General features: G+C 35.9%; 1 protein-coding gene across 2 annotated transcripts in view; it reads left to right on the top strand.

The window, feature by feature from the left end:
* LOC145690615 (uncharacterized) overlaps nucleotides 1-20,329 on the top strand; it is a 28,599-nt gene extending 8,270 nt beyond the window's left edge. For both annotated transcript variants that reach the window (XM_081765677.1, XM_081765676.1), the window contains exons 2-3: nucleotides 9,719-10,203; nucleotides 18,736-20,329. In XM_081765677.1, the coding sequence (XP_081621803.1) occupies nucleotides 9,785-10,203; nucleotides 18,736-20,074 (1,758 nt within the window). In that variant the 5' untranslated portion in view covers nucleotides 9,719-9,784 and the 3' untranslated portion in view covers nucleotides 20,075-20,329. The remainder of the gene's footprint in view (nucleotides 1-9,718; nucleotides 10,204-18,735) is intronic.
* The last annotated feature ends 7,511 nt before the right edge of the window (nucleotides 20,330-27,840 follow it).

Raw genomic sequence — 27,840 nt, 5'->3', positions numbered from 1 at the left:
TAAAATTGATGTTTTTTATACCACTTCAATTTGTATGTTCAGCATTCGGCTTTTTTTTTTTTTCATCTTTCAGCACTGGGGGCTGTTGGCGATTGCCATGTAGCCAGCCTGGCCAGTCCGGGCCTGTGTAACATGATAATGAAGAAACGGCTAAACCATTTGAGATTAATTTTTGAGCGTAACTAACACTGTCCTCGCGCCGAATTTTTATCATGTTACTTTCATTTAAATGTGTATCCCAAAGGAAGAGAAAAGGTTTCTTAGTTTTTATGCCAAAAGTGAGTATTTCGGAATCCTTTCATATAAAGAAGACGCAACCCGATATATAAACTCCTTTTCAAAAAATAAGCTGTCATATATATATATATATCCTAGTGTTGTCTTAAATTCAGCTCATGATGAAGGAATGGAGGCAATGTCTATAATATATTTGCCAAATCGATTTTGTGGGGAACAAATGCTGTGTGTGTGTTTTTTTTCGGGGTTCTTCCGTTTCCTCCATTTTTTTTTTTTTTTCATTTCACCACTACTATCCTGTCATTATCACTGACTTCCTTAGCCTCAGAGTATAATCGTCGGACGTTAAACTCAAAGAAAAGGTCGATTTTTCTCAATGTTTCTAGAACTCTCTGTCTCGTCATCATAGGAAAATGGTTGTACGGTCTGAAGTGAACATAGCATTTGGCTTGAGCACGGTTTTTACCGTGCAGTTTTTACTAGGTATCATCGAAAAGAAAACTGTAGAATTGTACAGTTTTTAACGTGAAAAATCATTATCTACTTTAAGAGTAATGCAGTTGGTGCATATAGATATCTTACACCTAGCGCTGCATAGCTTTACACTATGGCTGCGTACACTATGGACTTCCAAACTATGTATGCGTAAGTATCGGAAGTTTTCGTCCGTGTGTCGACAGGTATGAGAGCAACAACAGTAAGATATCAAGAAGCGATTTTTGGAATTGATTCAGCATTCCAAGGACGGGTTCCACCTCTTTTGTTAACCCCATATGCAAACCGAAAATGGTAAAAATTAATCGTTTCCGATTTCAACGTTGATTGACATGAAACAAAAGCTAATAAACGCGGCAAGGTATTTTTTAATTCAATTTAGCATCTCAAAAAAAGAGACATCGAGAAGCAGGCTTTCGGTATCAATAAAATGTCCCAAGATAAAAATGTTAATTTTGACTTTTATCCTTATATGTTAACCGGAAGTGTCAAAAATTTCCGGATAACTGGAAACTTTGAACATTCTACTCCTACTTAGAATACACAGCTTAATCAAAGTAACGTGATAAGAACACAAGAATTGCTTGCAATTTGAGGAATAAAGTAGAAATGAAATAAATTATTTATACCTTACCTTACCGTGCAGTTTTTACTAGGTATCATCGAAAAGAAAATGGTAGAATTGTAGGATTTTTAACGTAAAAAATCATTATCTACTTTAAGAGTAATGCAGTTGGTGCATATAGATATCAAGATATCATACACCTAGCGCTGCATAGCTTTACACTATGGCTGTAAAATGATAGTTATAAAATTACTTTTCCTTTGGTAAAGCATTTCCTGCTATTTCACTAACAAGGAGAAGGCAGACTTGGTAAGTGAACTTCGGGGCCATTTTTTGCGAGGAGGTAGAGCACATTTAGAGAGTTAATATTCCAAACTGGGAGAGCGCAATGGGCAAAAATATGGAAGAAAACCGTCTTCAAAAGATTTTTACTCGCCACATATACTGTTCGACGCGCAAATTTATCAAGTGATGGCGTGGCAGAGTGAGTAAAGTGTGCAACTCATATGCAAAGAGTCCTGAGTTCGATTCCCGTTCGAGTCAGTCCTTGTTTTTTGCTTCAACTAATAAAGTAACCATTTGTAACTATAAATAAAATATTAATTCACCATATGTTTATAATGAATAAAACAATAGAAATTTTAAAATCACTTGTAAATTCTTTCAATGTTCCATGTTAACTAGCATCTATTCCGTAAATATACTGATATCACGAGTTGTATTATGGTTACGACAGTCAACGGCGCCGATTTCTCTGTAAATTTGGGGGGGGCATTCATAAAAAATACATACAACAATACATGTAACAATAAAAAATACATATGAAAATACATATTCATAAAAATACATCGGGCCGTCGTGTAATAAATGTTCTTGACGATTCGTGTCTACATCTGTTGACAGTGTGCGATTTACAAAGGAGTTGAGGGGGAAAATCCCCTTTGCTAATACTGGATGTTGCTATAACCAAAGCAGATTTCCCCCTCATTCCCCTTGTAATTCTCACACTGTCAGCAGATGTAAACATGAAGCTTCAAGAACATTTTTTACACAACGACTGCATTAACAATAATATTTTGTTCCTAGTTAACATGGAACATCAAAAGAATGTACAAGTGATTGAAAATTTCTATTGTTTTATTCATTATAAACATTTGGTGAATTAATATTTTACTTATAGCTACAAATGCCTACTTTATTGGTTGAAGCAAAAAAAAAAAAAACCGATGACTCGAACGTGAATCGAACCCGGGACCCTTTGCACTTGAGTCGCTGATTCTTCTCACTCTGCCACGCCGTCACTTGATAAGTTTGCGCGTCGTATGATATATGCGTCGAGTAGAAAACTTTAAGACGGTTTTTCTCCGTCATTTTTGTCCATTGTGCTCTCCCAGTTTGTAATATTAACTCTTTAAATGTGCACTACCACCTCGCAAAAAATAGCTCCGAAGTTCACTTGCCAAAGTGTGCCTTCTCCTTGTAAGTTACACCCTTCATTGATCACAAACAATAATATAATCTAGTCGAAATCATAGAATTCACCTTGATCGTAACATCTTCCAAACTTCATAATCAAATGGTACTGACTCTTGCCAAGTTACCTATCCTTACAATTTTGGAACGAAAGATGACATTATTTTCCATCCACTTTCAACTGTGGAAAATGAACAAATCTAGAAAATAAAATAAAAAAGTCTTCAATGTGCATATATGTGATTGCTGACCTGCTCCCTACGAACGGCCTTCTCCGTGAGCCTTTCAACTTCATCCTGCCTTGACGTAGAGTAGATGCAATGCTAGCTTGTAATGTAGTGATAGGCTGTTTTGAAGCCTTTCAATCCCTATCAAAGTAGATTTCGTTTCTCCGCATCGAATCCTTTAGTCTGGTAAGTTGTATGATTCTGACATCTCTGATATTCTAATTTGATTCTTCCAAACATGAATTCGTGTTTTCTTCTTGTTCCGATTAATTAATTAATTCTGAGTTCGTATACTCGTATAGTTCTCTCAGCCAAACTAGTCAAAGTACTTTTATCAACTATTGCAAAGTATATTTTGGTAGAGGAGGGAGAAAATAAATAGAAGTGTACAAAGATAGATTGTAATATTTCGAACTTGTTAATTACATGCAAAGGACACAGAAACAATAAAAGATATGGGCCATTGCACTAAACTTTCTCGCTCGAATTCCTTAAACTAAATCATGATGTGCTACAGTTATTAGTGAAAAAAACTACTCCTTGTAGATTCTTTCAAAGCAAATAAGTTACGCTACATTGTCAGATTATTAGAGACACAATTTTGTGGTAAATAAAAATTCGCAATTTCGTTATAAAAAATACGCGTGCAGCGGGATAAAATCGTAAATAAAAATTCAATGTAAGAACAGTATTTTCCTTGGCAATTACAATTAGTTACCTTTCATTTCACCTTAATTTCCACTCATCAATCACCATGATATGAGCTTATGCATGACTATGTCAAACAATATTTGAGTTTTTGAAAAATAACACTAAGCATCCTCACTGAATGAAAGTATCATTTAAAGACAAAAAAAAAAAAAAAAAAAAAAAAAAAAAAAAACACACACAGAGAGAACATTAATAGAAAAAAATAACTTTAGTGTTCACAGTTTACTTATGCAAATAACACTTAAGCATTGTTTCAATGTTTTCTAGTGTTAAATTTGTTCTTTTGTCGGTAAGTATGTCATTGTAAGAAGAGAGAGCCCCCCTCCACATCAACATTCGAAACTGATATGTACACTCATGTCCAAAATGATTGTCGCATATCTATAACTGTCTTCTTGTAGGATAATGATTTTGTAGGATACTTTTAATACTGATACTATGTGTGTAATCGGGAAATGAATATCTGTGGTAAATTTCATAGGGAAAGAATTATAAATACGAAAATTAGTATGAGTGAAACAAAATGTTGCTAAATGGACAAGAAAGTTTTATTGTTCTTATTTACCGTTCTTTTGACATGAAATGTGTTACATACATGTTTTTGCCGATTATACACATACTAAAAATGTAAGAAATACGGGGCAAATTCGTTATCAAATTATATTCCTACAACATATTTATAGATATGCGACAATAATTTTGGACAGGAGTGTACATTAGTTGGAGATACTTTCCAGCGATTTCTGAATTCTCATTTAACATATGCGCAACACTCTTTCCACACTATTCACTTCACCCGTAGATACCGTTTGGAGCTCGCATGTAAAATTTCAAAAATTCGTGGTGGTTTGTTTTCTCAAAAATGAGAATTTTCATCACATTGCGTTGAAAAATTGTCACTTTTGAGTAAATTTCGTGGAATATTATTATTATTATTATTATTATATTTTGTGAAATATGAACAAAATATAAGCAAACTAGTCTGAGTCGCTCTTAAGAAAATCGTCCGAAAAATCTCACCCCTCAAGAACGAACTACCCCTTCTCGATTTTCCCAGAGAAGTGACTTACACCACACTATGGGTTTGTTGTTAAAAAACTTATCTATCGTTAGGTTCGCTTTTGAGATAATCACATTTTTCATTTATTTTCACCCTTCGGTAAATAACCATTATATTTACGGGTAGGAAAAACATTTTTAAAAATTCCTCTCTAGAATAACGTAAAAACCTTAAGGTTAAAACTGTGTTGAGATACGTCGAACAGTATGGCCTCTAGGCGAATGTACATCAGGACGAATGGGTGTCGAAAAATCACTTTTTCGGTATCTATGGGCCATGAAACGTGTAAATCTGTTGAAATCTCAAATTCGACTTTTTCACGATCACCATACTATTTTTTCTCTTCTTTCGTCGCTTGAAAATAAAGGAAAAAAGGTTTGATTGCTTCTAGACATACACAGTAGTTCATTATATGTTTAAAAAATAAAGGTTTTCATTTTGTGTAATACGCACTTAATAGTAATAAAAAAAATAACATCAACATACCATGCGTATTCTTATTTTTACGTCAAGTTGCAGTTTATCTATTCACACGTCTCCTAGAAGTCAAATATCAAGTTGATCACCTCCATTTCAGGTACTGGGTTCTTACACATATAGAATCGAATCCTACTTCACACTACAAAAATTATTCAAGCACTACACTATCACTGGATTAATTACTGGTACTTAAGCTGATCATTCAACCATATAAAATAAGAAAGGTCAAAGGGCTTCTAGAAATAATTCTTGCTACGAACTGATGTATTCAAATTGATGGGATTTTGGGGAAAGTAAGTGTTTCGATTCCATATATGAAAGAACCCAATAACTAAAATGTGGGTGGTCTAATTGATATTTGACTTGTAGGAGACGTACGCTTAGATAGACACCAGAAACTTAGTAAAAATGTCGAAATTATTGCAACTTGATATATAAATAAAATGGATGCAAAGTACGTAGGTTCATTTTATTCCTTTCATTATGTGCTTCTTTCGTCGTACAATCTCCTCTTGATTGCTAATAAAACTCCAACTGACGAAAGCAGTATATACAGGGTGAACACAGAAACAGTCCCAGGTTTCAAATTAGTGTAAATTTAATATGCGAAGGAATATTTTGCTAAAATTTTGAACAGTGATACATAAACTCAAAAAGTTTTTGTAGCAATAATTGAAATCACAAACACTCGATGTACGCGCCACCTGTAACGCGAGAAATATCGAGGCGGTAATCTAGCTCCAACCACACGTTGTGAAGCATATCCGGTGTGATGGAGTTGACAGCATCACTGATGCGTTCTTGGAGATCGTTCAGAGTTGCGGGTGGTGGAGGTGCATACACTTTGTCTTCACAAATCCCCACAGAAAGAAGTCACAAACAGTGAGGTCAGGTGATCTTGGAGGCCACTTGCAAAGAACTTGATCATTGACTCCAGAGCGCCCTATCCATCGGTTTGGGAGGTTCTCGTTTAGAAACCTGCGTATAGCACGATGCCAGTGTGGCGGCGCTCCATCTTGTTGTAGAACGAAGTCGTCTATCTCTGCATTACTAAGTTGCGGAATCAACCAGTTACGTAGCAATGCTAAGTAACTTTCACCTGTAATTGTTTGTTTCTGAAAGAAGAACGGACCGTGCACCTGACGCTCTGATACTGCACAAAAAACATTGATTTTCGGTAAGTCACGTTCCACATTTACAGTTGCATGAGGATTCCGGGTTCCCCATATCCTTACATTGTGTCTATTCACCTTTCCACTTAAGTGAAATGTCGCCTCATTGCTGAAAATGATCTTCGTCAGAAAGTTTTCGTCGTCCTCCATGAAATTTGTCATAGTCTCACAGAACTCACGGCGCTTTACGTTGTCTTGTGGGTATAACTTCTGAACCACTGCAGTCGGTACGGGTAACACCGCAAACGCTTACGTAAGATCTTGCTTACTGTTGTTTGTGGCATCTGTAACTCTCTGCTAGCTTTACGTGTAGACTTCTGTGGCTGTGTACGAAGGCTGCTCTTACGCGCTCCACAGTTTCCTCGGAGACTGGACGTCGCCCTAAATGTCCTTTTCTTTGATCACAAACGCACCCCGTCTCAATAAACGTTCTATGCCACTTCACAATGGATTGGATCAGTATTAAATTGTCGTTTGAAATCACGCTGCACTCTCACAAAACTGTTTGTTTTTGCAAATTGTAAAACGCACCAGCTTCGTTGCTGTGGGGTGAACGCCATTTTCGATGTTACTGCCCTCTAGCTACCCTGGTCAGAACTAGGATTCTGAAAAGATAGATGGGAAAATACTTTGAGTTTACTGAGCTCTCTACAAATTTTCATGTAAATATTCAATTAAATGTTAACTATATGGCACTTTAAAATCAGGTACTGTTTCTGTGGTCACGCTGTATATTAATAGTATATATATCTGTGATACAATTTCGGCTATGTAACATAGGCTTCTTCTGACACATTATGAGAGAAATATCCAATTTTGTCCAATATCCAATTATATAAGCTGTCAAAATTGGATATTTCTCTCATAATGTGTCTAAAGAAGGCTATGTTACATAGCCGAAACTGTAACACAGATATATACTCTTAAAATATATATACTGCTTTCATCAGCTAGAGTTTTATTAGCAATCTTGAATTTTCCAAACGTGCAATGGATGATTTGCTCTTCTTGATCTGAAATATTGATTTTGTCTGTTTCTATCCATTAACCAAATCCAACTACTCAATCCGTCTTTTGATTCTACCTTTCAATGAATTATTCCACTGTCGGATTTTTTTTTTTTTTTTTTTTTTTTTAAGGAATTGTTCTGGAACTACCTATGTGCATTATTGTTAGTTGCTATGTGCATTTGCAATTGTACAGCAGTGCTACTCCCTAGAGCGGAACGACACCAACCACTGATGCTAGTGTAAATGAAAGCTATTTAATTAAATTCAATTGAATCTCTATAGCAGTTGTAATTTGATGAACACGTGTTCACATACATCTTGTTGGAAAATATTTCTTTCGGTTGCTCTTAAAATCCTTCCTTCGAAGAATTTAGAACGATATTCTCTTTCAGTAATGGCTTCCATATAATTATTTCTCCCTGTAATTTCGTAACCTCAGTATGTGTTTCATATTCGTAGTTTGAATTACCGTTCTGTGTACGTTAAAGTTTTCATGTTATATACGCAAATTATATGTGTAAGAAAGAAATTACATATAATAAAGAAACAATAATAATTTTACGTACCTTCCATAGTTTTGTCTGTTTTAATCCTAATATTTACCTCACTTTTGTTTGTCAGCTTCTTTTAAAATTGATTCGAGTGAGAAATAATGGTTATATTATGTCTTCTTCACAGTTATTCCACCCATTCATCATTGTGAATCAGAAAGAATATTCAAACAAACTTGGACAAAATTAATTGCGAAGATTTTGTAAAAATAGACACAAATCCTTTCCCAGAGATCATTCACAAGGCTAATTTAGTTAATACAAAGGTTGATTTATTTATATTGAGCCAAATACCATCGGCGTACGCGCCTTTGGCGTGGGAGACCCTGGTTCGATGCCCAGCGGGAGCTCATGTGGTTCGAATTCCACGTTAATCAGTAGGTCCCGTCTCATATAGCCTCTTGCTGAAAGGGACGCTAAACTCAAAATAACCCAACCAAATACCATCGGTTATGTTCGATCTGCAGGCCACTTCTACTGATTATTGCCCGGTATCGGAGTTTCAATTGCAGGACTCTGCATTGCACTGGATTACGGATATTACATTCCACTTCTCTCTACAGGCTTTCCACAGCCAAAGACTGTGCGAACGCGACGAGGGACAGGTGCCGCTGGAGGAGTCCAAAAGTACAATAGTCCATTGGACTGATATCTGGACTCTTGACAGGAATGTCAGAAAAAGTTACTGCCATAATTCCAGTTTCCTGTTCCATACTGTGATAGAATTCCAGCGATGTTTCTGCTGTGTGGCTGGATGCCTTGTCTTGGTGCAGTTCAGCCTGATTCACGTCTTGTCTGTACAGTGCTGGGATTTCATGATGATGCATTTCAATCAGGACATAGTCTGGTAGTACGCAGCATTGATTTGACGTTTCACTCCGTCTTTCAGAGACTGTTTGCCTCTGTACTTAAAAACTGGCGACAATCATGAATTGTGGGTTCAGCCCGTGGCATCAACATGTTTGTATGTAATGGCACGAAATTTACCACAGTTTGTGAGGTAAATCTTAAGATGAATCATCAAGGGTAACAACAAACTTCCACCGATCACTCGCGAGATCACGTTCATACATCCTTCTGCAGGTCCTTTTTCACTCAACGGAACATGACACGGTTTCGAGGAGTAACCCTGTTGTTGCGAACGACCTTGAGGCGTAAATCCTAGTGAATGACGCGCTTGGTTGTCGCATGCGGTGTGCCACATTTGCTGGCCATCACACACTATGTATGGGGTTTTCGGAGGTCCCCATACGCCGAACCACACGGAATTGCGACGAGGTCGAATTCATGGGAAGCCTGTTTCTAGCTGCTCGCGTCGATGTGGTGTGTTTAAGACTCTGTGCCGCATATTTCAATATAGTACGATTCACAGTGGCAGGACCTATACGTTTCTACGATGCGCGACGCTGTGAACTTAGTATTGGAAAGAACCACGATGAACCCTCCCCAGAATCTGTTTAATTTTGGCGGCATCAGACTACGCTTGGCCACACTGCTCTACTACGTAACTAACAAGATACTGTTACTTGCCTCATGGCAGTCTCAGGCGATGGGCTGCGCATGCGCAGTACAGTTGCGCTTACGAGCTCAATATAAATGAATCAATCTAATATTATAGTGAAAACATACACGCATATTTTAGTTAATATGTTATATTGTAGTTTTGTTTTGCACGTTATTTCAGCCAGTATTGATAACTTTGGCACAGTTTATGTGTTAATTTTCTGTCTCTTTTAGGCTGTCTGTGTGTTGCTGTGACCAATATATTTTCGAATGATGACGTAAGAGCAAAAGGCACCTATAATGGAAAATCAATTGGAATTCATCGCTATCAATACCAAAATAAAGGATGAGTTTTTTGATGAAGATTTTGACCGGGCCGAGGAAACGATTAATGAACATATGTCTTCAATTTCTGACAAAGGAGCAAAAGAAGAAACAATTCTTTCTAAAACATTGTCGCAACAGGAACACGAAAGCTTATCGAAAGTACCCTCTCAGTCTTTAGATTCTTGTGATTCTAACGTGGCTGCTCCACAAACAGAAGCTATCTATATTAAAAAAGAAGACTTATTGGAAGATTTTTGTCTGGAAGGCGAGGAAAATTGGAATACCGATGCAGAGTCGTCGGAAGATTCATCCATGCTAAATGAAAATGCCGAAAGTGGTGGTCCATGTAAAAGCTCCAATGGAAAGAAGTCTCAGAATAGGAATCAACTGAGGTAAGATAGAAGACCACCGGTTATTGTAAACTGGCTTGAAAGTAGGCTATATATAAACTCCCTAAACCGTGTTTACTATTAGAGTGATAGAATCAAAACAAACCTATGTGGTCGGTTCGTATATTTGCAGGGATGGCGGAGGAATACAATTGCACTTTGTTTACATTAGGATCACTCTAACGGTGAATATTGTTTAGTTAGAAAAATAAATGAAAAGAATGAAAAATTTTACTCTACAATCAGAACCAGAAGCAATTGTTCCATCACTTCATTCTTGTACAGTGACTGTACTGAGTAGTAATTGGGGGAAATGCTGATGATGGTGCTGGACAGTGACTAGTAGTAAATGGATACTGAGACAGTTGAAATATGTGTGTCGAGGGATACTATTACGCAGGGTAGTTTCGAGAAACTGATAGTGAGTATGGTGACAATAGTACTCGAAATAGAAAGCGTAACTTTTGAGAAGAGCAAAATAGTTTCAGAGAAAGGCATAACTTTCGTTCGAAAGCTTTTTAAACATCAAATAATATCATAATATGCACATAGATATTAGCTATTTACACCAATCAATAACAAAGCTCAATTTTACCTCCCATAACATATAAATGGTTGGGACAAAGAAACGGAAGTGGGCATAAAAAAATAAAATAAAGATATTTGCATGATAGTTGTAACAAACAAATGCCTCATTGTTGGAGCTTGGAAGAAAGCCAAGAAAGCAATGACTATTGGATGACGTCGAGATTGTATGGTTATGTGTCATAGTTTCCTATCTGGAAAGCCATTCCAAAATGTTGCATAATGAATATGTAGCAGCTCAGAATCCAAGCAGGTATCCAGAGAGGTGAAAATACTAAAAAGAGAAGGATAAAACCCGCAGTAAATAACTGTTAAAAATATAGAGATATAACATGGAGTAATTCAAAAGCTGTTAAGTGAACACTGATTTCTTACCAATTATTTCATTTGAGCATTAGTTAGAGCGTCTAATTCAGTGTTACCCATGTACGTTGAGATGGTCATAGCTTAGTAATTTTTCTAGTCGTCGTTAGTGATTAGCATTCTTGCTTCTCAATCGGAGACGTCCCGCTCCGAAATCGTAGCTGACCATCGTGACTGAGGTTCTAGGAGACTTTTCTTCAGTTCCAAGTTAATGCTGCAAAGATATCTCTAAATAGGCTCCGGCCGACTTTCTTTCCCATATTTGCTGATAGTTAATGATTCTAGCGTAAATTGGTCTCGCAGGTTGTGTTTTGAAGTTCGTTAAATAAATAAATAAACAGTTGAGTAAGTTGTAAGTCATTGTTTTTGTTTGCTTTATGAAGAGCCACAATTTGTGCTGTTGATGGATGTAGTGGGCTTAGTGAGACGCAAAACTATGCGGAGTTTAAACTATTCTACTGATATCTTTCTGATTTCTCTTGGCTAAATAATTATATTACCTTCAATAGTTTATTTCAATATAGCGTAGCATGATGAAAGCAGATTCTAATATTGCTATTATATTTGCTTATTTTGTCTATGCTATACTTTTATAAGCCATGTGTGTGGCATAGATCAAATACCTTATAGTAATGAAAATAGAGGTCAAGATATTGCGCACTTCATGATAATCCTCTTTCGTCCCTATTGAATCTACAGGATCCGGCAGTATGATATGAAACATGTTGAATTGGCCATCATGCGCGCTATATTCGCAGACGACACTCAAGTTATCTGACGGTGATTAGCACAAGCTAGTTGTGAATATGAAGTGGAGTGATGATCATCAAGTGTTTGTGTTGGAAAACTGCTTCAAGAATGCTGATTCTGTGAGTTTTGCACGGCAACAATTTCGCCGTAATTTCGGAGAAAGATAATCTGGATGGAGACTGGGATCTTATCGTCAATTAAATAAGCGTAATGATTAGAAATGGTTTTATTGCTGTTTTTCAAGCTAGATACACAATAACGTTAAAAAAAAAAAAGTATATGATTAAGAAATTGATCAAGGGCTTGCGGTGGCTCAGTTGTAGAGCGTTCACCTCTTGTGCATGGGATCCCTGGTCCGATCCCAGCTCGTGCCAAGTGAACTTTCTGGTGGACAAACACCGTGTGCGTGGGTTTCCTCGGGGTTCTTCCGTTTCCTCCCACGTTGTTCATTCCACCATTTCATTCATTTCTCATTATCACCGTCTCCTTTTAGCCTAACCGGCATAACCGTGGAACGTAATGCTTAAAGATTTCATTTCATTTCAATTCAGTTGACGTGGCCACATGGTACGTACAGTAAATTGAAACAATCCTTGGTTGAGTAGATTGTTGTTGCCACTTTTTTAAGAAACAAGGATTCCTAAAAAGATAAAAAACAAGTTTCAGTAATAGTTTTTTTTTAAATGAAAAACAATTTACAAACATAGATTGACAATTGTGTTAGTATGCCTATTGGGACAGGTACATAAAACTACCACTATGGATAAATACACTGTGTAATACTTTTTGTTATGACTGGTGAAATACAAGAATAAAGTAAAGACTGTACATAAGATCACGATAATAGCCCTGTGGCCACAATGAAAACTGCACGAACAGTGCATGTGAAATATCGGAGAGAAAAACTTAAATACATACTGGAAGAAACATTATTCAGGTTATTAGATAATTTATATTTAGACAGTTGGGAATAAGCATTCATTTATATTTTTAAGATGTTCAGTTTTTGTTTGAGCAACAGGTCCGTTTGTAGCTATGTCGATTTGTTTTTAAGGTGTAAAATGTATTCTTCGAGAGATTTGTCTTTCTTCAGATATTTTCCCTCTTCAGTAACTTGTTTCACGGTGTATACTATTCCCTTGGAATAAACCAGATCTGTCTCTTCACCTAGGTACAAAATTTGTTTTACTTATTAAACTATGTATGTCTTTCCTATAAGGATTGTCACGGTGTAACTACAGGTGCTTGTTGAGTGCAGAATGCTGTTGCCAGAAGATAGTGATGTGTGACTTTTTACGGTTTAAATAAAATACTATTTACGTATGTTCAAAATGAAAAATAAATTATATTCTTAATAAGGCTTTTATTTGGTTCTTAATTATGCAGTTCCATCGGTGATCCAGATTTCCTCCGTCTTCATTAAGTGTAGGATTTCTTGTGCGAATGAGGAACGATTCAAATTCATTCCTTTCAATGTTGTTGGAGCACGAGTGTAATAAAGTTAGGGCCACCAATAAGTGTCCCTCACTCATACGCTTTGTAAGAAACAACCCCTTCCACAGGCACAATCACAAGTAACTATTAAAATCTTTCTTGCAAGTGCTGAGGGGACAAAGTTATGACATTTTTTCTTGAAGATGTGTGGACATCAATGATTTTTATCCGAGAGAAAGCTGTTGAGAAAATCATAATAGAAACATACTGTACATATGAATTGTGTGATGACAAAAATAGACTAAGAAGAATGTTATATGATCCAGTGCTTACAATAATTCAAATAGTACGAAAATGTCAAAACTCAAAACACCAATCATTAATGAGTTTTTTCTCTTTATCTCTTTTAATAGAAGCTTATCCACATTACTTTAAGAAGAAAGATAAGGTACAGAATTCCTTTGTTATGAAAGCAAGGAATTAGTATGTGTATATATAACATATGCCCTATAGGGGACTGAAAGAGGATTGAAATAGTTTTTGCCAAGAATGGAGTATCTCACGAATCCTTGAAGTTAGAAAGATGAACTTAGGCTTATAAACCTTCATTAAAACTAACCGAAAACATGTTTCAACATTTTTGAAAATTTCATTGATAAAGGGGAAAACAGGGGCTTTATATTAATATTGAAATTTCCGATTACTTGTTCAGAGAATATCGAATATGAGAATTTGCTTCAGAAGGCGTGAAAAAAGTCAGGAGAAAAAAGAAAATAACAGTACTGCCTCCCTTAAATTTCAAACGAAAGCACCAAAAGTAAATCTCTTCAGGAGTTGAGAATAAATACTTATCCTTTTAGAGGTAATATCCCTCAAAAAAAAAAAAAAAAAAAAAAAAAAAAAGTCATTCTGAAGAAAAGAGAATCTTTTAGCAAAAATGAGATTCTTCATTAGCCCATTTTTCCGTATAGATCTTGTATGGAGAATAAATATAAATGTCACTTTATCGAACTGAATAATTATTTTGTACTGTACTTGTTCTCATATGACGATCTGGAATGGAAACCTTCAAAGAGGGAAGAAAAAAAAGTCATTCTGTTTAAAATTTCAGCAGAACTAACTCTTTCGCGAACTACAGTGAACTTTGCGGTTCTGAATCACAGGGAGTAGAGAAGGGCCTTTCCTCTCCCAGGAAAAAAGGGGTCGTCGTTTATCCATGGCCTCAAGATTACGTCAATTGTACTAATGATGTATCCTCATTCTTGCAAGTGCTTTGTAAGTCCGGACACGGACGATTCCTCTCCTTTTTCATTTCTGATATGTTCTTTTACCCTCGAAATATTTCTTTTTGTTATTCATATGTACAAGAACTTGAATTAATTCCAGGTAATGATAATTTATTTCTATAATAATTTTTATATTCGGAAAGTGAATTTTCAAAACTTATTCCAGATTTCACCGAAAATTTAACTCCAAAAGATTAACCTTTATATATATAAGGCTCATATATATATATATTATATATATATATGAGACTACCAGGTAAAGTGGTAATGAAACCCACTTGTATGAACAATAGTTACTTTCAATTTGATAATGTATAGAAACAGGGAGGACTAACAATATGAAACCCATTATCTCCCTCTTGGCCAATGTAATTATGGATCGTTATGAAACAAAGATTTTACCAAAAAATATTTTGATGACTTTAATTATTTAGAAAGAAGAAGCTTTAGTCTTTAAATTCAGTGTTATTCGCAGAAACATAAAATTCGCTAGAGAAAAACAGAGCATCAACGGATTTAATTTTAAAGACATCCATATACAACATAAAAATAACATTTACTCGTCTGTATACAGGAAAGAAGATGCCTCGGAAAGTTTGTCCATAAAAACTCAACACATTCACATCTCATCAAGACTCATATTTGGAAGATATTCTTTTTAAGAGCATTCAGATACACCACACCTAGAAAAAGATCTTCGGAATCACATTCTAAAACTATATACTCTTAAGAAAGAAGAACGGACTAGACTACAACACACTCAAAAAATGGGGAAATTCGGCGTGAGAATATTACGTCAACACAGTCAATAAAACGAAATGGACAAGAAATGGATTTTAGCTTGGAGTTTTTAAAAAAAATTAGAAAAATTGGCTACTCTTTTGAAATCAAATTTTCGATGAAATTTGGAACAGATTTTGAAAATTCACTTTCGGAATATAAAAATTATTATATATATAAAGTATCAGTACCTGAAATTTATACAGCTTCTTGTACATGCAGTAAGTATTTATATAATAATAAAAAGGAATATCTCGACGAGGGTAAAAGGAAAGACCAGGAATAAAAAGGAGAGGAACCCCCTCCCCCATGTCAGGACTTGCAAGAATCAAGACACAACATCAATAGAATTGACGTACTACATTCGTGCTCTAACAACAATAAAAACAATAAATTTGAATCGTTTCTCATTCGCACAAGAAATTTAAACTTAATGCAGACAGCGGAAATTGGATCACCAATGGAATTGCATAATCAAGAATTAAATAAAAAGCTTACTAAAGAACAAAAATAATTTATTCTTAATTTTGTATATATTTAAATAGGGTTTTATTTAAATTGTATAAATCACACGTCACCATCTTCTGGCAAGTGTTCCGCACTAAACAAGCACCTGTAGTTATAGCGTGATAATTCTGTGTATAATTTAAATAACTAAAACAATTTCTGTGCGTAAGTGAACAGACAGAACTAGATTATTCTAAATGAGTAGTGCACACCATGGAACAAGTTAGTGAGAAGTGAAAATATTTCACCAAGACAAATTTTTCCAAGGAAACATTTCACACCTTAAAATTAACACACGTAGTTCGAACTGTTAAGTGTTAACATTTTCAGTACTTCTTAAAAATTTGGACCGTTTCGTTATTACAGAACTACATAATATCTCAGTATTAACAGACCAAAACCATATCCACGATGAAATTAATGTCGATTGAAAGCAGGAAATTCGTGTTATTGTTCAGCTCAAAATCTTTTGTCTTCGCGAATTCTGTCGATGATTTTGAAGTCTTAACAATTTTAATAAATTATTTTAATTTTAATAAATAAGTATAAACTTTGGTCAGGAAAGTATTAATTATTTAAGTAATAGTTCCAGAGTCAAGATGGATGACGTTACGTGAAGATTTCTGTTACAGAAAAGACAAGATATGGCAACCTATGAGAATCCAATACCGCACGTGGCAAGACATTTACTGTGTGTCTCAATAAACAATGAATCGTGCAATTCATGACACCTGAAGGCTGTAAACTTTCCTCAAAACCAGCGTACGTGCGTAATATCATGGCATATCAAGGAGCGAAAGAGAAAGGACAGAAATCTGTAGAGAACGCCATCGAGCAGGTTTTGACCGCTGGAAATTTGTTGTGACGATGCACGGAACACGGATCTACCTGTGACTGAAAAAAAGTTCAGGCCATCACCTACAGAATTTGTGAACAAGTCGTGTGCATCTATGCAAAGGAAGTTTCTCCGAAGGTTATATGACAGGAGGAATCTCAATATTTGTAAGATACAAGTAAATAATAAAAAGGAAAAGTTAAAATCAATGCTTCTTATTACCAAGAACTTATCCAATCCCCGGTTTACACTGATGATATATGGCGACGACACTTGTCATATGGAACTGCACCAGAAAAAAAAAAAAAAAAAAAAAAAAAATTACAAGCAGGAGTGCAACAGCATACTTCTGGTACAGATGCAGCGAAGTCTGTCGCAATGGAAACTGATGTGCAACGGCCCATACTGGGGCCATCACTTGACGTTGGTGGTGCAAGATAGGAGACATCCAATTTTCAAAGACGGTAGATTGTAGGTTGTAAGTGATTAGTTGGTGTAATTTTAATTAGATTGCCAATACGTGAGGTGTACCGAGAGTAACATTGTCCAAATTGATGAGTTATACAAAACACAAAACTCTTGGCATGACATAATCAGAGAAAAGAAATAGTGGATGGGAAATCTAGCCTAGGTGACAGGGATCGCCGAATATGGAAAAGGATTATGACAAAGAATTGTACAGCTAATGCAGCATAACTGACTGCAAAACTCAATCAGCATCTGGAACTTCCTGTGACTATGATCGCACTCTGGCGAAAGGTGAACAACCTAATCTCTGTTGTCAGGTTGAGATTTCGAAACCTCTGATTACGGTCGCCAACGGAATAGCGTGAAAAATATTATAGTCATTTATATATGGTGGACACCCAAAGAGGCGTATGCTCAGGACTACTTACTACGCACCATCAAACGTGTCGGAGACTCTGTGCTGATGTGGATTTCATGGTGTTCCGTTGTTTCTATCATTGCTCCGAAAGGATGAAGTAGTACAAGAATTATGTGAACATTTCCAGTGACCAATTGCATTCTATTGTATAGGTGTTGTTACGCAGAACGACACAGAAGACAATGCACCAATATTTACAGTCAGATCTGTTCAGATCCCTCGGTCTGAATATTGACCGTCTGTGATAAGTTTTAGAGCAGTGAATCCGCCACAGATATCCTCCCTGACGGAACTGAGTGCTGGATTTCACAAGGAATGGTCCACTATTTGGAAATTAGTTACGCCACAATTCCGCTATTTATATGAGCCGTAATACAAACTTGAAGTAATTCAAAGGTATACTGATATGGTAAGTTGCATTTAGTTAAAGTATTTCCTTGGTTTTGATAACTTTAATTTAAAATGAATGGTACAAAAAAGAGAAATTGCCTGAGACAGCTAAAATAAATTTATTATGGAAATACGGATTCAATGTGTAAAGTATTCTCTTCTCGGTTTTCTTTTTTTAACACACACAAACACAGATGCTCGTTGTGTGTCATTTTTTTGTGGCGCGGAAGACGTTTAAACAATAATCAACTCCATTACTGATCAATGGATCAAATACCTTTTTCCTTGCACAAGCAGCCTATATGCTTTCATCAACTGTTTCACCTACCTTAAAATGTTTGCGTTGGCGCGCTACTTTACCAAATTTCGTATGTAAATGTCTGTGAACAGCAGTTACTGATGAATTTCTAAGTTTAACTTCATGTTACGTCAATATTTCTGCAATAAATTCAGTATAGGTAACATTTGCTTTTGTACATTTCATCTTGAATTGCCCTTTATATTATATTTATGACTGGCCTATACTTTCTCTTATTTCCGTTTCTGGAAATATGTTTTTTTTTGCACGGATATAACTTCAGTGTACTTGTAACTGATAATTTCAGATGCGATGTATTCTTAAAGGTGTTGTTTCTTTGACTTGTATCTAGATGTTGAATTTATTTTGTGACATAAATATTATTTTCAGACTTAAAATTATTTATGAAATTTCGTTCCAGGCCTGATGTAGACTTGTTATCTAAGTCAAAGACAACAAAAGAAAGTAAGACAGTAGCTTCAGATGAAAGTCCGAGTGTTCACGACACTTCTAAGCTTGAGTCATCATCTGAAGAAAATGCGGAGGAATGGCTTTCTACCACGGACTTAGTACGGAAGTTGCTTTTGGCTGCAAACGATGGAGAAGATGGATGTTTCAGATGCGCCGTCTGTAGAGATGAATTTTCAACGTATCTCGAATTAAATAAACATTTGGATAATCATATGAATAATAAGATTTACTGTTGCCCAATTTGTAAGAAATCTTTCTCCACTAGTAGTTATTTGACCGTTCATCTAAGAATTCATAAAGGTGAGAAACCGTATGTATGTGCATATTGTAGCAAGGGGTTCTACGAAAAGTCAAAACTTACTCGACACACGCGAATACATTCAGGAGAAAAGCCATACGAATGTTACGTTTGTAAGAAAAGATTTTCGTTGCGGAGCTCTCTTAAGAGCCATAGCAGGATTCATACTGGCGAAAAGCCATACTTATGTTCTGTGTGTGGGAAAGGCTTTTGCGAACATTCAGCCTTAACAAGACATTCTAGAGTTCATACAGGAGAGAAGCTTCACGAGTGCCCCGTCTGTAATAAGTGTTTCTCTGAGAAATCGAAACTGAGAATACATTCTCGTATTCATACAGGAGCAAGGCCATATGTTTGCTCTATTTGTAACAAGACTTTTAACCAAAAGGCTCATTTGACGAGACACTACCGACTACATAATCGGGAATATAATGTAGCCAAAACCAATACCTGTACCAATACGAAAACTAATGAGATACCTTTCTTATGCACAACCTGTGGTAAAAGTTTCTCAGATAAATGTGGACTAACAAAACATTCTAAAATCCATACGGGAGAGAAACCATTTATGTGTCTTACTTGTAGTAAATGTTTCGCAGATAAATGGAAACTTACTACACATGCTAGAGTACACACGGGAGAAAAACCGTATGAATGTAACGTCTGCGTAAAATCTTTTACTCGAAAGGCTCATCTCAATAAACATTTGAAAAGTGTACACGGAGTAAATTATCAGCCGGAACATTCACACCACACCATAGTGGAAGACAATTTTCAGAATGTTTATGACAGAGACTTACTTCACGAGGTGCAAGAATCTGATAGTGAAGAGATTTCGGACTGTAAAGAAGAAGGTGAAGACTTGTGGAAGGAGACCAAGGAAAAAGGTGAATATAATATGAGTGATAAAATTTCTACTGAAATTCCAGACATTGTCGAAAATAAGTGTCACCCTGAATCAGTGGTTGATGAAAAAAATTGTGTACAGTGAAAGAAGTATTCGTATACGACTGCAAGCTATGATTAAATACCTGTAGCCCCGACTTTGTTGGAGATAGAGCATTGAAATAAACAGCACTACATTCTCCATTAAGTTCTTTATTATTTACAAAACAAACGTTCCGTGAATATGAAAACAGACAAATAATTGCAAAAGAAAAAAATGGTTTTGATGTTAGAAGTATTCGTACATTGAAATTAAAGACCAAACGTCCAGCTGTTCGAGCTGTTGTTAACATAGAACGCCCTCTGGCAGTTTACAAAGCTAAACACAACCACAGGCCAGCGAAACATCATTCAAGTTCAAAGAGTGATTCAAGACGAAGATGCAATGGGTCGAAAAGGGACGGAAGCAGCAGAAGCAGAAAGAATATAACTAAAGTGTTTTAACGACTGCAGATCCTTACGGGAGATATCAGATATCGGAAGACCACGTTCGAACGTGCATTTAATCATAGATCGATACTGCGAAACAAACACAGTCAAAAACATGCCGCGAAGTGGACATCCACGGAAGATCTTTGAATGATGTGAACGTATAATGCTGAACGAAATTAAGAACAACTCAAGAATCAATGCACCGCAGATGGTGGCAAACGCAGCCAAATCAGGTATACTAGTTCCGGAAAGCATTGAGCGTCGTGCGTTCAACAAACAAAGTTATAATGGGTATGTTGCTCGAAAGAAATTTTTAGTTTCCGAGGTGAATATGAAGAAGCGACTCCGGTTTGCAAAAACTGCGTGACAAAAGTGTGGCTTTCTGGGAAAAAGTGATATTTTCAGACGAGATCAAATTTAATGTGTTTGGTTTCGACGGTAGACAAATGGTATGGCGGAAACCAAACACAGAGATGGACTCGAAAAAACTGCGGCCAACCATCAAGCACAGAGGTGAGGAAATGCTAGTGTGGGGCTGGCTGCATGAGAGCTTCGGGAGTGGGGAAGCTGACGACGGTATTATGGACCAGTATATACACATTGACATCCTGAAGAAAAATCAACGTCCTCAGTGCTGATCAAATGGGCCTGAAAGACCACTATATATTTCAACAGGACAATGATCCCAAACATACAGCACAAAATACAAAGCTCTGGTTACTATACAATGTACCAAAGCAACTGGACACTCCTCCTTAATCACCTGACCTCAATCCGATTCAGCATTTGTGGTACTCGAAAAGAAACTCCGCAAGCGTAGCATTAAAAGTAAACGTTCTTTGCAAAATGCACTTGAAGAGGAATGGACTTCTGTAACAGTCGAAGGTATTCGACATTTGGTGCACTCGATGCCGAAGTGCCTTCTAGCTGTAATTAAAGCCAAAGGGTACCCGACTAAGTATTAAATTGTGCACAATAATTTTCTTTCTAGACGTTTCGTAACTGTACGAATACTTTTGACACATCAAAACCATTTTTGCCATTATTTATCCATGTTTTCGTATTCATGGAACGTTTGTTTTGTATATAATAAAGAACTTAATGGAGCCGTTTGTTCCAGTGCTCTATCTCCAACAAAGTCGAAGCTACAGGCATTTATTCATGGCTTGCAGTCGGTCTACGAATACTTAAGACTTTTATTGTATTTTGTCAAACCGCAAAGAATTCAAAAACATTCTACATCATTGCTCCAGGAAACATTAGACAGTGAATGAAAATAAACTTATTGTAAAGGTAACGATTGAAAATATATGAATCTAATAAGCAATAAATAAGCATTTCTTTTGAGTGATATATAAGAAGTAGACATTTCAGTGCTTACATGATTGGACTTTGGACTTAGTACAAAGCTTTTTAATTCTTCAATATAATGAGTTCTTGGATTAAATTCATGCTCTAAGACCACATGAATTGGTTTTATACAAGAAAAACTAAATGTACACACTTAAACATAATTATTCCGTAAATAAAGTAAGTGATACAAGCTCCAGGGTGCATATTTTAAATACAAAATCTTACTTTTGCACATTGTACTCCGATTTAATTTAGGATTCCATTTCAACGATACTGTACTCTGCGACCTACGTGTAATGTAAGGATAAACTATCACTCCTATTCCATTATACAGGATGTTTCAAAACGTTTGGGAGGCTATTCCTGATACCAAGATAAGACAAAAAGTATAGACCAACCTGGGTGCACAAATACTTCTTTTCGGAATTATAGGCTGTCGAGAACATGAAGAAATGAACTTTAAAGCTCCATAGCTTCAAAAACAATGGGACCTACCATACAGGCACGTAGCGTTTCGTAATAGGGGGGTCCGAGACATGAAGTACTGTGGTTATCACACCAGAGTTCGATTATTTAAACTATTTTACTGGTAACATATATTGGTTCGTTTAGTCAGGATTTCGTAATGAAGGGGGAGTTTACATGAAATATTGTTATCACACCAGGGGCTTGATCAATTTAAACTATTTTACTAGCAACATATATTAGTTTGTTAAGACTTTAAAATTAGGACATGTTAGTAAGTATTTTAGTAACAAACTATGAAGAAATCTCGAATAGAAAAATATTTAAGAAAAAAAAAGATTTGAAGTGAAAATGAAATGAAATCTTTAAGTTTTACGTCCCACGTTTATGCCGGTTAGGCTAAAGGAGACGGTGATGATGAGAGATGAGTGAAAAGGTGGAATGAAGAAAGTGGGAGGAAACGGAAGAACTCCGAGAAAACCCACCAGCACGGTGTTTGTCCACCACAAAGTCCACACGGCGCGAGGTAGTATCGAACCAGGGAACCCAAGCACCGGAGGTGAACTCTCTACCACTGAGCCACCGCGTCAAAAAAAAAAATAATTAAAAAAGTTTTACAATATCTACGTTCCTTCTGTTCATCCAAATATAACAATTTTCCTTTCATTATGACCTCAACTATTATAGAAAAACTATACATATTCAATAATGTTTTGTAAAATATTTAACAATATCTGCGTTTCTTTCTTTGTTGAATTACATGTTAACAGAACTTGCTTTCTACATAACTTTTTGTTTGTTTTCATTATTCCGTCAACTACTGTCTGTTCCAAATGACAAGTTAAAGGATCAGTGGAAAACTGTTTCCGAAATAACATGTTTGATATTGCTGAGAAGCGATGATGAAAATTTTTTTTTTTTAGCTTCTTTTATTTTTAACGGTGATTCTTCCTATTTCTTGTTTCTTTTCGTTTCATCCTTCGTTATTTTTTTTTATTTCTGGTCTCGAAGGGGGGGGGGGGTGCCTGTACCGTAGTCGGGTCAAGACTTTACTTAGGAACTAATATGTGCTCTATCCAAAAATAAATATTTGAGAATCCTAACGTATTCACGTATCAAATTTTATAGAGGAAGTTTGGCTATGGGCATCTAATCTGAACACTCACTAATTACCTATATAAAAATTGTTGCAGAAGTACCGCAGGATTCTGTAACTTGGATATTTGGATAGGACACATACTAGTTCCTAAGTGAAGTCTTGATCTGACTACGGTAGGTCCCATACTTTCGGAGCTGTGGACATTTTAAAAGTTCATTTCTTCATATTTTCTGCAGCCTATAACTCCGAAAGGAAGCATTTGCGCACCCAGATTGGTTTATATTTTTGTCTTATCTTGATGTCAGGAATCATCTCCCAAACGTTGGTGTTTCGAAACACTGTATAGACGGTGCCTTGTCTTAAAGAAAAGAATAAATAAATTAAAAGTAAAAACCACACTTAACAAGAAATTCTACACTTGCAGGTACAAAATCTAATTACTTCCTTGAACTTTAATTTCCTTTCACTGAGAGTTTATATATATATATATATATATATATATATATATATATATATATATATATATATATATATATATATATAAAAGTTTCGTATCACTTACGCTACAAACTGAAAAATACCGTGGTCCCAGTGTATCTTTTGTTTGGGAAGGTGTGTTTCTGAAACTGAAAGCAAAAAGTCGTATCAGTTAGTGTAAATAACGTACAGTGGTACTTAATTTGAAACAAAATCCTGCAAATGGAACAATGTTAGCAAGATTATAGTAATTCTTTGACGCAGTAGAAAGTATACAAGTGGTACGAGTGTTGTAGAAGGGTTATTATACAGAAGATAATAACCGCTACTAGAACTACGGTGTTTTTCAGGATAGAGTAGAGTAAATTATATTGAAACTTTTCTTTTTATGAGCTCGCATTAAAAAGTGTTTAAAGTTCAAGGAAGTGAGTGGATTTGTACGTACAAGTCCACCAGGTGTGCTTTCAGCAATACGAGGGGATGCTGATAAGTTCTTAGCTTTACTAAGAAAAATAAGACAAAATTAAATTTTTTTGATGGATTTATTCAACATACTCTCCCTTCAATTCGATGCATTTTTTGCTTCGGGCCTGCAATTTATTTAGGCCCTCTAAATAAAACTCTTGGTTGGGTGTCAAACCATGAGTTTACTGCTGTAATTGCTTCAGAACTGGTGGCAAATTTTTGCCCCCTCAAGTGTTTCTTTAAATTTGGGAATAGGTGGTAGTCTGATGGGGCCAGGTCATGTGAATATGGTGGGTGGTGCAAGTTTTGAAACCCTAAGCTAGCCAATTTTTGCATCGCAACATTGCTCTTGTGAGGAGATGCGTTGTCTTGAAGGTAGACAACCTTTCGGGACAACTTTCCACGGCGTTTTTACTTCAGCTCTGAGTGAAGCCTTTCCAGTAATGATGCATAGTAAGCTCAGGTTATGGTGTTACCTTGTTCTAGATAATCAACAAAGATTACCCCATCCTTATCCCAAAAAACACTGACAAGAACCTTTGAACTTGATTTTTGCACACGAAACTTTTTTGGCCTCGGTGAACCACTGTGACACCACTCTTTTGATTGTTTCTTTGTCTCTGGATCATATAAATAGATCCATGTTTCATCCTCCGTGACCAAACGTTCTACAAAATTAGTCCCTTCCTGCTCAAAACGGCTCAAAACCTCTTTGGAAGCAAGCACTCTTGCACGCTTTTGATCGGCTTGCAAACATTTCGGCACCCATTTGACAGAAAGTTTGTTCATGTGCAAATGATCGCGAATAATGACACCAACGCGTTCACGGGATATACCTAGGTCCTCTGCTATACTTTTAGCAGAAATTCGTCTGTCTGTGAGAATCATTTCATGAACCTGTTCAATGATTTCTGGCACAATCACTATGGATGGTCTCCCAGGGCGGGGGTCATCTTCAGTGCCAAAATGGCCTGTCTTAAATTTCACAACCCAGTTCTTCACTGTGGCATAACAAGGTGCATGGACCCCCAATGTTTGTTGCATCTCACCATGGATCGTCTTTGCAGATTTCCCCTGGAGGAAGAGAAACTTCATCAGCGCTCGACTCTCAACATCGTTGAACTTGTTGGGCTGCCCTGCCATCTCACTCACTCACCTATATATATATATATATATATATATATATATATATATATATATATATATATATATATATATATATAAAACTTTCCTTAGTACCAATGTTTTAATATTTCGTCACAAACATATAGACACATGTAGCTTTAAAATAAAAACAAACATTATAAATATCGGAAGGGGGCAAAGCTAAGGACCCCCTCGTACCCGGGCCTCTCTTTAAATTTTCAGGGTAAGGAATAGTCTATATAATGGAACAGAGGTGATAGTTTATCCTTACGTTGCACATGATCAGTTACAGAGTGGACTGAAATATCGTGGAAATGGAATCCTAAATAGTATCGGAATATGATAAAATTTTACATTCCGTAAACACTTCTAAGGACATTATGAAATGTTTTCATAATATGTGTAAAATTTATATATGTTCGTTATATTTATGAAGCTAATGTTCAATGTAAAGTATATTTTATAAATTATAATTAATTTAATTATTACTTCTTGCGAAGAGAGTATTTGCTATGATTCAATTTAGAAATTTGAATTTGAAATGCACTATGACAGTATACTAATGATAATTGCTTATAAATGTTTGTAAGGAAACTTTCCCGTTAACAGTTGTTAGCATGAGAACAGTAAATCATAAGTTATTTTAGATCTTTTTTTCTGTGGTCAAATGAGAATGAACTTTGTGTATTATCTATTGTTGCATAAATGACTTACGATTTATTTTCCCAAGAAAAATATGTGATTTACATAAACTACAACGATAACATGTATTTACGTCTTTTATCTTATTTAATATTCAGGGCAAAAATGCTATTTTTTTTCTGGCACTAGCTACAAATTAAAAGAAAAAGAAGAAATGTTATAAAAATGTCATGAATAATCTAGATTTGTAAATGTTTTACGTTTCTGTCGCTAGATAAATGTTATTTATTCGTCGTTAGGATAGTAGCCCGGTTGCTATACAGTTTTCGTTACCAGGTATTTGTTTATAATTAAGTAACAAAATATAATGCAGCAAGCCACCATATAATATAGAAATGTATTGAATTGCTGTGAAGCAATTAAGAATTATTTTGAAATAAAATGCATTTAAATGATCGCAAATAATGTGTAATCATTGAATACTCATCGTAGTAAGTAGCAGCTGTGATTTATATGAGTTATATTACGAGAGATCTTTAAATAAGTAAATATTCGAACTGTGGTCTGGTGGTGTTATAAAATGTGGTGCAGTTCAGTCATCGTGTCAAACGGAAAACATTGAAATTAACGGGAGATAAGAGTTGACTCGTACTTTTTTTCGTCCTCATTTTCCAAGTATGGGAGAAGAAAAGGCATTTATTCCGAAGTTGGGCGTCCGCTTTCGCCACGTTTTTTTGGCTGTTATCTCCTTTCCACACTTTCTCCAATTTGTTACTAGGTTCATTAATCCGTGCTCTTCACAAACTTTTAAAAGATTTTGCTCGTTATCAACGTATTGCTTCACAAATGTTAAAAATGTTAGTTCATTGCCCTTGTACATTCGCCATGTTTATAACATAAATCCTCGTTTCTTTCCCACAATGCAGCTGTTCGGTTACCTTGCGCCAAGTAGTTCCCTCCGCTCGCCGTATAGTTCCATGTTTACAACCACTTATATATAACAAATAAACAGATTTATCGAGACTCTTATACATTATCAAGCACACAAACGATCAAATTATCCATATCTTTCCTGTAAATTTTAAAAATTTTGCTGGAAACGGACGCCCAACTTTGGAATTTAACCCGAAGAAAAGGTAATATTTGGCTTCATAATTAAATACATCATCTAAAGAAATAAAGGTTTATCAGGTTTTAAAATGCTTTACTTCCAAAGCTTTAGATAGCATTTGTTTGTTGTAACAACGTAACGAAAGTCCATCTCTCAAATTTTTATATTGTTTGTCGAGACCGAATGACAGGCGAGCTTAGTTTGCAGGTTAGCGACTTTGCAGTATAAGTCGTTTTGTGTTCTAGAACGTTGAAAATGTTGGTTCAGTGTTACAATACACGGGGCATTCCAGACAGCAACAGAGGATTTTTATGATAATAGCAATCAAGGACATGCTAAAATACTTCGCTTCCTGAATGAGAAATTGGACGATGTAGTAATGATGATAACGTCCATGTAACCCCAAAGGTTATTCGACCTTATGGTTTGTGATTTTTCTTCCTTTGAAGGTGTGTTATAAACATTAATTGCATGTCTTTACCTTTGTATGAACTCAGAAATAGTATTACCGCTGCAATGATTATCGTCAACGCGGACATGCTACGGCATGAGTAGGTCGAACTACACTATTTCTAGACGTGTCTATGACCACATCGAGCATTCATAATTGAGAGAAACTTGG

This window comes from Thermobia domestica, chromosome 7 (assembly GCF_964235325.1).
Source record: "Thermobia domestica chromosome 7, izTheDome1.hap1.1, whole genome shotgun sequence".
NCBI classification, from domain to species: Eukaryota; Metazoa; Arthropoda; class Insecta; order Zygentoma; family Lepismatidae; genus Thermobia; species Thermobia domestica.
The sequence above is the reverse complement of the archived record's forward strand: the minus strand, read 5'-3'. Positions and strand labels throughout refer to the sequence as shown.